This window comes from Xenopus laevis, chromosome 5L, assembly GCF_017654675.1.
Source record: "Xenopus laevis strain J_2021 chromosome 5L, Xenopus_laevis_v10.1, whole genome shotgun sequence".
NCBI lineage: Eukaryota > Metazoa > Chordata > Amphibia > Anura > Pipidae > Xenopus > Xenopus laevis.
Genome location: NC_054379.1, coordinates 154,543,415 through 154,557,685, shown reverse-complemented (window position 1 = coordinate 154,557,685; position 14,271 = coordinate 154,543,415). Strand labels below are relative to the sequence as shown.

Genomic DNA, 14,271 nt, shown 5'->3' with positions numbered 1-14,271 from the left:
CTGTCCTGCCTATTTAAGACACTGAGTATGGCTTATTTACCCTTTAAATAATGGATACAGAGGAGTGGATTGAACATTTCTGGCTCCTGGCTGAAGAGTAACTGGCTATATTTGCTCTACAAAAGGACGCTATGTCTGTAAATCCAATGAGTCCATGGTATGCGTGAAAAATGTACACTACAGAGGGGTTTTTCATCGCTAAGAATGGGAGTTCTGTTAAAATCAAAACAAAAGGAGGCAGCGGGGCCAAAATGTAGCTGCGCGGCACACTTACATGTCTCCAAAATCTTTGGCAAACTCAGAGGAAAACACAGCAATATATTTCACTATGATTATTCTTATGGTAAGATGGGGTTTACTGTTTAAAAAGGGAATTCCATCCCAAGTATGGATTATTTAATTTGCAGAACGTAACGTATTTGCTTCTGCTGCAACATTCTGTCGATTTTTGCTTCATGTCGAGGGAGAGTCGGATCTCCCACGTGTCTATGTAAATGCCCAGATAGAGAGTATTGACTATAAAGTCTCTTTATCTAAAGTAAAAGGAAATAAATCTTACAAGTTTTGGAACATTTTCCCTTTAAAAGTAGTGGGATTTCATGCTACCCGAGACATCTGAATTGCAGGACCTGGGGCAGTACAACAGAGCAGGGGAGTCAGTACAACTAATAAAATGGAGGTCATCCTATGTTGTGTATAAATGTAATTGCTATCAAAAACTGTATCTGTCTGTATGTTGCTATTCTCTTCACTTTCACATTTAAATGACTTGTAGCCACGATCTGCTTCCCTCCAGCTAACTGACCTACACCTTTGCTCAGTATTTTTTTTGAAATATGCTTTTATTTATTTTTCTTTTATAGATCTAGATGTAGACCATGTAGTTCCTTCTACATCTGCGTTGCCTTCTGTGTTGTCTGCTGTGCCCAATTTTGTGCAAGAAAATACATCACCAAATGCCAAGGTAGATGAAAAGGATACTGCAGCAGAGCATACCACCAGAGTAGTGGAGACAACTAAGCCAAGTGAAGATCCTGTTGAGGAATTGGTTGAACCTGTTTTTGTTGGTGTAGGACATGATGCTGAATCAACTTCTCCTGAAGCAACCACACACAAACCTACTACTCACCGTCCAACCACTGTGAAATCCACAGCTGGCCCAATGGAAAGTATCACAGAACAAAACCATCACCCTCATCATCATCACCACCATCATCATCATCACCACCAAAATCATACAACCACAGCTAAACCAACTTCTGCCACTGATCAACATGTAGATAACTCTGATAGTCCATCGGGTGAGGATAAGTCTTACATTCACCACAAAGTAACAACTACAAGTCCAATAGACAATGAGGAACCTGATCTGCATGAGGCTGACCATAGGTTGACCACCATAAAACCAAGGAACACGGAGGAACTAATTAATCATCACGTTCCTGATCAAGACTCTCCATCTGGATCGTCTAGTACACCTTATATGGAATTTGAGGAGACAACTGAAGATCCTTCCGGTGCTCGAGTACATAATGTGCTTATTGGGCATGATGAAAAGACAACTACAAAACCTTCTGAAAATGAGGAGGGTGATGGTATGTTTGCAGGTCATCATGAGAAGCCCACAACCACAAGTCCATCTAATGAGGAAGGTTCCCATATCCAGCATGATACAACAACTTCCAGTCCATCCCACCATGCTGAGCCTGATGTAGAAGTGCATCACAGTACAACACCTGCAGATATGAATAAACATCATCATCACCATCACCACCATCCTCATCATCATACTACTCCAGAAGCAATCACTTCGGTTGATGAAGAAATACCTCATCATGTAGGTGACAGTACAACACCTTCAGACCTGAATAAACATCACCACCACCACCATCCTCATCATCATACAACTTCAGAAACAACCACGTCGGTTGATGAAGTACCTCATCATGTAGATGACAGTACAACACCATCAGACCTGAATAAACATCACCACCACCACCATCCTCATCATCATACAACTCCAGAAACCACCAAAACTACTACAAGCCAGACCAAGCACTCAGCTGAAGTTTCCACTGTTGTGCATAAGGGAAGGATGGCCCATGGTGCTTCAGCAACTAGTGCTGTTCCTGCATTGGATGATCTAGTAGACTTGACAACCTCCGTTGTTCTAGAAGAGGGTGATTCTGACCCCGCTGACTCTAAAGAAGATGAATCATCAGGGGAAAAGGAAGAGGTAAGTGGGATATGTTGTAAATCAATATTCTCATCCCAATGTACAAGACCTGTAGGAATCCATTGCATTGACAGACATGTTGCCATCATCTAACAGAGGCCCTTTTTCTGGTTGATGCTAAACCCCTTTCAGTAAATTTGAAATCTGCTTGGAAGTAGATTCCATATAAACATGCCTGTAGTTCTAAATGGGTTCTCCATGTGAGTTTGACATTCTGTTGACGTCTGAGCCCAGATCTTTGCTGTCATTGGCCATGCAAGTGTGTGTGTCTGGACTGGCCTCAAATTCACTTTTTTCCCTGTTAAAACAATATCTGCCTGTTCATAGGGAGCAGTAGGCTTACCCGCTGAGAAACGAGCTACAGATTCCTTTTTAATCAATTTCCTCACCAAAACTTTTCCATACCACATAACGGGCATATTTTAAAGATCTGTTGCCAGAGTCACTTTAAGTTTGTACAAGCCCTAGATATATTAAACATGATGGGACAGGGTTGAAGGCTTTCTACTCTGGGTGATTGTCAACATTTTTGTTTTTTCTCCCTCCCCCCTCCAGGATAATTTCTTTTTCGTTAATCGTGAAGTTATCCAAAAGGGGACCGCGCCCCCGATCCACAGGATGATAAATAATGACGTTTCTGATAATGAAAGCACTTCCGATGCATCCCATGGAATAATGGAGAGGAAAGAAGTTTTAGCAGGTTGGTAAATTTTTGTATTTCTCCTTCATATAAAAAGTGCTAATGAGTGGAGAAGAACCAGTCCCAATGCAGCTACAGCCTCTGAGCAAGAGTTTGCCAACAGATTTATCCTCAGTTGTAGACTTGATTTATCTACGTGTCATTTTTGTTTATTGTTAATTATAGATGTTGAATGTGTTTGAAGGAATCAGACTCGCTTACCCTTGTCCATCCACTCCTTCTCCTTCTCCTCATGAACCCACCTTAATCCACAAATGTTAGAAATGTGCCCCTTGGTGCCGTCAGTAGGAAAAGCCTGAAAAATACAAGAATGAAGGGAAGGGGGTGAGGAAGTATAAGTTTTTTTTTTTCAATTAACTGAACCTGGTTTTCTTTTAAAAAGTGCATTTCTGGGACAGTTGTCCTGTGTGGTTTAGTTCTAAAACTCTTGGGAAGGGAAGAGAAAGGCTTTGGTTACATATCTGGAATCACATTGTGTTGCAAAATTCTTACTGAAATGTCGTTTATCTGTAGTTCTGGGTCCAGGAGTCAGTCTCTCTCCTCTCTCCTCTCTCTCTCTCGTACTGGTAGTTGTAAGACGCACCAGGAGATTTCCTGGCATTCGTACCTCCCGGCTCGTTCTCTCCTCGGCTTCTGGGGCGCAAGCCCTTTCTCCGTTTTAACAGTGCCCAAGCTGGCTTCTGTTTACAGATCCTGCCGAAACGTTGTCTATGTTCTGAATATCTTGGGTTTTTGTTTTTTTAACTTCTGCCTGTTTTGACACAAGTTCATGCCGTCTGCCTCGACCTTTTTGCCCGTTTTTTGACTATGCCTTGCCTAATCTTTCGGGTACCTCTTTACAGACTTGTTACTATCATACACACTAATTCTTGTCGGCAACAGAAAGCCTGGGGCCCCAAAAGGGCGTCGGTGAACACCGGAATCCACAGGGGTTCCCTGTGCATCTGAGTGTTCCCGCTGTTTTCACGGTTCCTGTAACAGTAGTCCCTTCGGTTTCACAAGAAGCATGGCCGATAAGGGACAGGAAGACCAGCATGATCCTTCTGGCTGACTGATTGCTACCAAAAGTTTCTTGAGCAGCCAAATATATGGTGAAAATGGCAACTGGAAAGTCTTTATATGTTAACTTTATATTAAGGGCGATGCATTAGGAACCTTGAAATGATCACAATGTTCCTTGAGTTGATCCGTTTTTTCAGACATGTAAATGTTAATGCACTTTTCTTCCACCATAGAGAATAATATATATCATGTATGATATTGTGCGTCTTTTATAACTTCCTTTTATTCCTTTTTAGGAATCATTGCAGGAGGTGTGGCCGGCTTGGCGTTCGCAGTCTTCTTAGTTGGGTTTATGCTCTATAGGATGAAGAAAAAAGACGAAGGAAGCTACTCTTTGGAGGAACCAAAACAATCGAACGGAGGATACCAAAAGCCACGTGCACAACGGGAATTCTACGCGTAGGGAGCCATGTAGATGTGATTCGATGGATTTGAGATCCACAGCTTCTTTTTGATTTTGTTCTCTCCACAGTGTCCACCCTGCTGTGGCTTTTGTTCTTTCAGAATTTCAAGCTTGAATGTTTTTTTTTTTAAGTTCTATTCTCCAATTCTCCGTGGAGCCAACATGTTAATTGTAGGGAAGACCTCTTGTTTCTTGCCTTGGTTTTCCTAATCAGATGAGACTGGCTGAACTTTGAACTTGAAGATGTGGCGTGTATTACAAGAAGAAAGCATACACACAACAGAAGATCTTCTACCAGGCTTTTTTGGCCATGCCATACATATGTATATATTAGGATTTTTTTTTTTGTGTGTTTTCAGAAGACGGTATGATGGTACATGTAAAATTCACATGCTCCTTCTTCATTGATAGCACTTACGCTGCAAAAATTCACGCAGGTGTAGAAAGGAACAATTCAGCCGTACATTTGAGTAGTCAAGCGTTTGGCACATGGGCTCTATCAATTCCATCAACTGCTCACTGAACCCTTATTTACTTTGTTGTTGTTTTTGTTTTGTTTTTTTTTAAATAGAATATATGCATAATTCTAAATGACTGATGTTCTAACAGCTGAATGTGCGCCTGTAGTTATTGGTCACTTGCAAAAACTTGACTTGTCCGTCCTCTTATTGCACTATTCATTCCTTGAGCCTCTTGGTTCCAACTTCGTTGTCTCTTCTGCTTTTCTCCAAACGATTTTGTCGCTGCTGTCCCGCTTCACCGTACTTTATCCAAGCATAGGAATGTTCCGACGCCCATCGGATTCCAACCCATTATTGCTTTCTTTATACGGTAATCTAAGGTGAAAAGTGCCAACTTAGACTTTATTTAAAATATTTCTTAAGAGATAGGTTAAGTTTGCATATAAAATCTATTTTATAGACATTTTGTTCGGTTTACCCCCGTGTCTAGTGGGAGTTAAACCTTAATTTTTCCATCATTGTTTTATGTACTAAACATGCAAACCTATTCTCCACCTGATTTCACTTTCTTTTGTTGTAATCCAACCCTGTTCTAGTGCCACCAAAAATAGATATTGTAATAATTTTACATTTTTATTTAGGTCATGGATGCATGTGATTATGGAATGAAAAAAATTGGGAGTTTTTTTTTGTAATTGTTTTTATCTGAATTTTTTCCTATCCGTCTACAAGTTGCCAGTTTTGGCATGTAGATTGACGTCATATGGTTTTTTTGTGTTTTATTTTTTTAATTCAAAATGTTTCTGGTTTTGTTAGACTGATGTCGTTTTTTTTTATTCTTTCCCCTTACCTGTCTTTGTTTTTCAGTATTTTTTTTCAGTCTGCAAGTTGTTAGCATGATGATATAGGGGTTTTTTTTTTTTTAAAGACTTCTTTACCTACCAGTCTTCAAATTGCCTATTTTTTTGGCATGTAGATTGATCGTTTTTTTTTTTTCCTTTTTAATTTTTTCAGTCTACAAGTTGCCTATTTTGTTGGTATGACGTCAATGGGGTTTTTTCCCTACTAGTCTCTCTTTTCGGCATGTGGATTGGTCACAAGGTTTGTTTTTTGTTTTTTTAAATACTCTTTCCAATAAGTCTACAAGTTGCCATTTTTTGGCATGTTGATCGATGTAGGTTTTTTTTGTTTTTTCTAGTCTTCTAGTGTCTTCTAGTTGCCAGTTGTTGCCATCTACATTAATATCATAGGGTTTTAATTCTACAATCTGCAACGTTAATTCTGCAAGAATACCTACAATATTTTCTTGGCAAGAACAGACAATGATGGCACCAGATTTCCATTTTGTGTGATTGGTTATGGAGCCCTGGGCTATCCTGTCCATTGCAGGTTAAGATGAATGTTAACTGGTTTCAGTAGAATCCAGAGCAAAGAGAATAGTGTTGATAAAAGCCCTAAGAACAGGATGGGGAGTTTTTTTTTGTCTGTATATAGATATGTCAGAAATGAACATCCCTGTATTATCACCCCCCTGGATAAAATATCTCTCCTTGGTGGCCGTGTTCCTAGCAAAGGGCTAAAAACTCAGGGATGAGTGGTGGAAAGCTAAAAAGGCAATAAACAGGATTTCTTTGTATATCTCGTTCAATAAAAACCCAATAAACATGGTTTGCCTTTTTTTATGTTTGTTCCAAATGAAGCTCCGATTTCTGCCCAATTCTGTACAAGAGAGCCGCTTATTTTTGATACTCGTTAATTGTTGTAAACGTTTCTGTAATAAGATGTTCAGTGCCGTGATGGTCTCGCTTTGGAGCTCCGGTGATTGGCGTGGAGCCCCAGACGTTGCCTATCCACGGTTTAGTGTATTCATTTTGTTTGTCTCTTGCTAAAACATAAAATGCCTGTAAAAAGAGTAGGGATGCACCGAATACACTATTCTGGATTCGACAGAACCCCCGAATCCTTCGCGAAAGATTCAGCCGAATACCGAATCCGAATTTACATATGCAAATTAGGGGTGGGAAGGGAAAACATCTTTAACTTCCTTCTTTTGTGACAAAAAGTCACTCAATTACCCTCCCTGCCCTTAATTTGAATATCTAAGTTCGGATTCGGCTCAGATGGGCAGAAGGATTCATCCGAATCCTGGTGAAAAAGGCCGAATCCCGACCGAATCCTGGATTCGGTGCATCCTTAAAAAAGAGCCGTGCGTTTAGAGTACCAGGTTTGTAGAGCATATTCCTCTTTATTTGACTGCCATGTTGACTGATCAGAAATACTAATTTCTTTGTTGCCGAACACAAAGTCGACTTTCTGTGCATTCCGAACGCAGCACGTTTCTAAGCCCTTCTTTCCGGCAGGAATTTGTTGACATTACTTATTTGTAATGCATTTTAAAGGTAAAGATTCAATAAAATTAACTTTGGAGACAGTCCCTGGATTACTTATTTCATTATTAAAATGTATAAATGTTTAATTCTGCAATACTTTCTTTAGAGAAGGCTTTCCAAGGATATATAGGGGCGTATGCATTCTGTCACAGGCTCTTCACTGATACTTGGTCAAGTTTGATTTTGTGCTTCTGTGTTGAAAACAGTAAATACCCAGAAATGGGACAAGATTCTGTGCGGACATCTTCATATGATATTGGCAGTATTGTGTTTTTTCCTCACTTAAAGTGCAGAAAACACCCTAAATTGCACTTCAAGCTGTTTCAATTTTCTACATCAGGGGTCCCCCAACCTTTTTTTAATCCGTGAGCCACATTCAAATGTAAAAAGAGTCGGGAGCAACACAAACATGAAAAGAGTTCCTAGGGTGTCAAATAAGGCATATGATTGGCTATTTGGTAGTCCCTATTTGGACTGGCAGACTACAGGAGGCTCTGTTTGGCCCCAAACCTGTTTTATTTTGCCCAACAAAACTTGCCCCCAAGCCTGGAATTCAAAAATAAGCACCTGCTTTGAGGCCACTGAGAGCAACAGCCAAGGGGTTGGAGAACAACATGTTGCTTAGGAGCCACAGGTTGGGGAACCCTGTTCTATTGAAATACCAATTCTGCAAGAGTTTTTGAGAATATCTTTATGTAAGTGTTTCACATCTTTTGTACCTATGGGTTGCCGGAGGTGGGGGATTTAGCAGTGTGGTTCAGCATGATGGTCAATTAAGGGTGAAGGCCCAATTCATATCTACCATAGACATGTAACTGTAATAGACCAATACAATAATATTTACATTTTTTGTAGCCTTGTTATTGGGTAAGAAGTAAAGCTGGAACCCAAAATCTACTGCTTTTCAGCTGGTCATACATGGGTAGATTCAAGCTGCCGATTTTTTTTTTTTTCTCCACCCTTCAGATCGAGTATGCAGCATATTTACCCTGTGTATGGGCCCTTCCTGATGGCCTTATTTGATATCTGGCCCACCAAGTGGAGAGAGCATTGGTGTGTTGATGTGGTCTTCTCCTGATGGGGCCCAGCATAGGCACCTTCTATAATCCAATCATTGACCCAAGAGCCAAATGATCTGATCAGCACAATAGCTCAAGGTGACCATATTGGGGAAAGATCTGCTTGTTTGGTGGCATCAACAATGAGTGGATCATCAGGTATATTGTCCGCCATATGTGGACATTCCTGCTGTTGTGGCTGTCATGTTCTTTAACGGCCTGGCACCATCACCTGTTATGTCAGTTCATGGCCCTTTGTCGTTAGGCCATGTGTTTTGCTAACTGGATGTTGTGACCCCTTCATAAAGCAGGGACAACATACCAAAAAATATTTATATCTTTGCATTTGGATCACCATACTTTAAGGCTTCTAGAATAAACATTAAATAAACCCAATAGGCTGGTTTTGCTTCCAATTAGGATTAATTATATCTTAGTTGGGATCAAGTACAAGCTACTGTTTTATTATTACAGTGAAAAAGGACATTATTTTTAAAAACTGTAATTATTTGCATGGAATTGGAAGACCTTCTATAATTCAGAGCTTTCTGGATAATGGGTTTCTGGATAAGTGATCCTATAGCTGCATAAGAAAAAATATAATTCAATACTGTTAAAACAAGGTGATTGGTGCTTACAATTCCCATAGGTGCAGGGGTCCCTACATTTGAGTAGCGTGTGCTTATACAGACAATAAGGAGCAGCTGAGGACAGGGTCTCTCATCAGGGACTCCCTTGCAGAAGGCAGGTATTTCTAAGAGATTTTCCCTTTATAATTGTTATTTTAGAAGTATTCTTCTGTAATAGGCTCAGGGCAATTTAATAATTACCTCTAACACAGATTTAATAAATAGAATTAACATATTTTCTGCTGTTATTCAGGGGAATCCAAAACAACAATGTGATTCCTGGTTGGTTATATGAGGCACCAGACAGTGCGACTATTACCCCAGTTCTCTCGGAGTCCTACTTTAAGACAAGTACAGTGATTGTTACTTAGGAGGCCTATAACTATCTATAATAGCCCCATATATGCTATCTAAGGTTTTTTATATGTGTTTGGGAAGAGGCCACAAATGAACATTTCACTATTATCTTTATGTAAATAAACAACTGGGGATAACCAGTTGCTGCTGCTCAAAGGTAGAAGAAATCTCAGTTGTTTGTGTCCCATGAGAGTTATCTTAATTACCCTCATATGCAGGTAATTATCTTGTTTTCCAGTCAACGGGTTTTCTGATGTTACAAAAAGCTTTAGTTTCGTCCTTGTGAGAGAGAGAGAGTCTTCATCCCGTATAGAGCAGAGACACAGGCTCAGATTCGGGGAGATTAGTCGCCCTCGACAAATCTCTTCTTCGGGCGACTAATCTCCCCAAACTGTCTCCCGCCAGCTAGAATGTAAATCACCGGCGGGATGGTACTCGGAGCACTTCGTTACCTAAAGTTTCCTTGTGAGGAAAACGAAGCGCTCTGAGTATGTATCTCTGCCCATAAAGCCGGAGTGTCCAACACACTAGACTCAGTGTTCTCCTTAATCTGGCTATGGGTTACTAACACATGTTTTCTTTATTTGGATGCTCGGACTGACTGGATATTAACAAAGTCCTCTTGTTTGTGAGGTGTTCTGGACAGTTACAAAGTTCTTTGGCGGTCTCATTCTATAAAGTTCTACTGTGAACCTTTTATGTGGGTCCTCTCAGAAGAGCTTCTAATGTGGACACTGTGACCCTCAGGTACTTCTCACATTGCTACACTTTTTGCTTTCAATATCGGACAAAAAACCCTATCTTGGCCTCACCTGAATATAAAACCTACAGAAACCATGATGGTAATCTAGTTGTATGAGAAAAGGTCAGATGAGAAAAAGACATGGCTTGTTGGCCAACGTTCTTGCACCTTCAGCAATGTCCTACCTTCATTAACGTACATTAATTGGGCTCGGGTGATTTCCATCGGCAGGGACTGTGCAGCTTGATGAAAGAGGAGAAAGATAAAGCAAAATAAAAGGGGACGCTGCAAGAGAACCTATCTGCTAAAAAACTGAAGCTTCATCAAAGGTTCTTCCAGTAGGACCCAAGAAAAAGTCTAACAATATCAATATCACTGAAGTTGTTCAGTAATGATTAAGAAACATGTACGGAGCCCTCCTTATCCTGAAGCAGGTATAAAAAACAGCCCCGTCTATAGCAGAAGGGACATTAATATGATTCCTCTAAAAGATTGACTGCACTTAAATGGAAATCCGAACATCCTTCCAAAAAAAAGGCAGTGGATGGAACTAGTTAACAACTCAGTCCCTCTATACCAACCGACATACGTCAGTAGAGGTTGCCCCCAAAAGTTCAGAAAGGTATGGACTCCATGGCTAACTGAACTCCTCCCCTCTCTGTTGCTTTAAAGCAATGGGATCTTAATAAACCCATTTTTGTTTATTCCCACCCCTCAGCTCATCCAGTAGGCATGATTTATTAGGAAAACCGTTTCCAAGTTTATTGTATATTTCAGCTGACATGAAAATGTATACAGGCATCTTCCTCTACTGGCATAAAGCATACCTAGACTGATTTGCCTTGCACCGTGAGAAACTCTATTTTGTCATTGAAATGTGTCACTTGATGCCTTTGTTTTCTTTTATGCTATTGTTATTGTTTGAGATAGCAAGGAAAACAATAAAAAAAACTATTTTGAAAAAAAAAAACCATGTACAGCCTTGTCAAAGACCTGATCTTAACCCAACTGAGAACATGTTGCACTACTTAAAGGAGAAGGAAAGCTACCAAAGCAGTTTATTGCCAATAGATTAACCACAATAGTGCAAGCTAGAATGCTATAATTATTCTGCAGAAAGCTTTACCATACCTGAGTAATCCCCTCTAGAAGCTCTCTCTGTTTGTTTAGGATAGCAGCTGCCATATTAGCTTGGTGTGACATCACTTCCTGCCGGAGGCTCTCCCTGCTCACTTACAGCTCTGAGCTCAGATTACAGCAAGGAGGGAGGGGGAGAGGAGCAAACTGAGCATGCTCAAGCCCAAGCCCTGGAGTTTTAAGCTAAAACAGGAAGTCGGATACAGAAGCCCATGAGTACACAATAGAAGGAAAGAAATGTGGTGTTTCTCTTGTACAAAGTTGGTACGTATTCCAGAAGACTTACAGCTGTTATGCTGGGTTTTGTCGAGCCGCCTTTTGCAGCAATAAGTGTTTGTTTCCTTCCTCTAACAATACAAGTTCCCCACAGTTGTAAGGGACAGGCAAAGGAAAGGTTTGCACCATAACACACCATTCTTTATAGTAAATAATCATATTGTTTAGGTTATCGTGCCCTTGCCAGCAGTTTATTTGCTACACGGGAATCATTGCCCTACAATACTGTAAATGAAAACCGGAATTCGCATGAGTTGGTACCTGGCGGCACTGCTTTCAGATAATGTCTGTACATACAGGCTTGCAGCTCGAGAGATAAGCGAGTTTCCATGAAATGAACACCTCCGGCTTTGTTATATGTTTGTTTGCGTTGCTATCTGGGGAATGAGCTGTCGTTACAATGATGTTCTTTGCTAGGAACTTTTTTTCCCCCTCTCCTTTATTATCTACACAAGGTGTTACAGATAATTGACAATGAATTTACAGGCCGTATCAGTTGTAATTTACCATTGACCCACGAAGCCACCCACAAGGCTTCTACTCGTTTCTACTCCATCTCCAGATTTTAGCCTTTTAGCAGAAGTTGGTGCATCCAGTGGTTGACCATTTAACTCTGGTGGGGGTTTCAGGGGGGGCAATCTTTTTTCCCATTCTTTTGGGAAAATATAAATGGCTATGTGCCCTGTGTGCCATTAGACTTACTCACTCCTCCAAGGCATTTTAGGGCAGAGACACACGCAAAGATTCAGGGAGATTTAGTCGCACGGCGTCAAATCGCATCTTCTTCGGGCAAATAATCTCCCCGAACTGCCTTCCTGTTGGCTAGAATCGAAATCGCCGGTGGGATGGCACTCGGAGCGTTTTTTTTCCGAAGTCTCCTGAAGTTGTCTCATGAGGAAACTTATAGCGATCTAAGTGCCAAGGCTTTTCGGGGAGATTAATTGGGCAACTAAATCTCCCCGAATCTTCATTTGTGTCTCTGCCCTAAAGGAGAAGTAAAGCTTAGCTAAAGAAGTAGCTAGAAATGTTGTACATTATGTTTTGTGCTTCTGTACTAGCCCAAGGCAACCACAGCCCTTTAGCAGTAAAGATCTGTGTCTCCAAAGATGCCCCAGTAGCTCCCCGTCTTCTTTTCTGCTGATTAGCTGCACATGCTCTGTGCTGCTGTCACTTACTGAGCTTAGGGACCCACTCACAATATACAGTACACATAGAATAGAAATGTCACAATATAAGGCTGATTAGTAATTAATACAGATAATTACTACATGGCAGCACAGAAACCAGTGCAATTAGCATCAGAATTTAATAATCAGCCCTGTAGCATCAGCTTATATTACAGGGGAACCTCATTTTCTGCTGGATAATTAGTGACGAGCCCTAAGCTGAGCTTCTCAACAGCCAATCAGAGCCCACTGAGCATGTGAGTGTCACAGACACTTTCCAAGATGGTGACCCCCTGTGACAAGTTTGAAGTCCTGGATCATTGCTGCTATTGACAAGCTCAAACTTTAGGCTGGTGCAATAAGTTCAGTATATAAAATATGGCATTTTTAGCCATATTCGTTTTTAGGGTTTGGTTCTTTAAATAGCTGCACCCTCCATAACAAATTTTCTACCAGTTTCTGAACTGTCACACCCTCAGTCCAACCCAGTTCTTCAGAAAAGCTCATTGCCAAATCTACCGTACCTTCATTTCACCAGTTGTGAATATCGGCTTCTACTCTGATACCCACCTTGTCCAGAGGAAGTTCCCCTGCCTAGATATTATCACAAGTCCTCACTCATGCGAGGGCATCAATACCATTGTGGAAATAGGAATAGACCCTGAAAAAGAAAGCCAAATACTTCAACCAATACCAATAGATCATTGGCAGATTACCAATGTCAATAACCCAATCAATGGTAGTTTCTGAGGAACTTGACTCAGTAAGTTCTGCAGCGGTTCCCCATAAATCTGCTTCCTGATAATTAACACTAGATATGGAAACTCCAACTAATCATCTTCCAATTCTTGCTCAGCTATAACTCCTGGGAACTCTTGACACTAGGCTGTTGGTGGGTGATGGGTAGTGATGGAATAAATTCGTTAAGGCGAGAATTTGCAGCGAATTTCCGTGTTTTGCCACCAGCAAATAAATTCGCGAAACTGTGGCGAAAATTTGCCAGCATCAAAAAAGTCACATGCGTTAAAAACTGTTGCGCATTGACACTATTCAGACGCCCATTGACTTCAACGCCAAGGTCAAGATTGACGCGAGTGTCAAAATTGCAGCGAATTGACGTGGGCGTCAAAATTCGCATTTTGCAAATTTCGCAGGAAATTCCCTCATTTTTTGGGCAAGCGAAACGGGACAAATTCGCCCATCACTAGTGATAGGTGCTGCCATTCATTTACAGCTACGGAACCTCAAAAGGGACATTTGCACTGTTGGCTGCAACCTTTGCACAAGGGCCCATTTGTTGTTGTTCTCTGTTCCATTATGTAATTCGTTGCTTTAAAACGGTTACTAACTTTTATTAGGATGCAGAGGGTGATATTCTGAGACAATGTGCAATTGGTTTGATTTTGTATTATTTGTGTTTTTTGAGTTATGTAACTTTTAATTCAGCAGCTCTCCAGTTTCAGCAATCTGGTTGCTAGGGTCCAACTTACCCTAGAAACCATGCATTTAGAGGCATTGATTTGAACAAGAGACTGGAGTGTGAATAGGAGAGGACCTGATTAGAAAGGTGAGAATTCAAAAGTAGCAATAACAATAAATGTGCGGCTTTACAGAGAATTTGTTTATTAGATGGGGTCAGTGACCTCCATTTGAA

At 40.7% G+C, this 14,271-nt stretch overlaps 1 protein-coding gene across 1 annotated transcript in view; it reads left to right on the top strand.

Annotated features, from left to right (window-relative positions):
• The window catches only part of sdc1.L (syndecan 1 L homeolog), a 46,974-nt gene extending 39,681 nt beyond the window's left edge, over positions 1 to 7,293 (top strand). The window contains exons 3-5 of the mRNA XM_018264044.2: positions 864 to 2,236; positions 2,792 to 2,936; positions 4,235 to 7,293. Coding sequence (XP_018119533.1) covers positions 864 to 2,236; positions 2,792 to 2,936; positions 4,235 to 4,401 — 1,685 coding nt within the window. The 3' untranslated portion in view covers positions 4,402 to 7,293. The remainder of the gene's footprint in view (positions 1 to 863; positions 2,237 to 2,791; positions 2,937 to 4,234) is intronic.
• Positions 7,294 to 14,271: the final 6,978 nt, after the last annotated feature.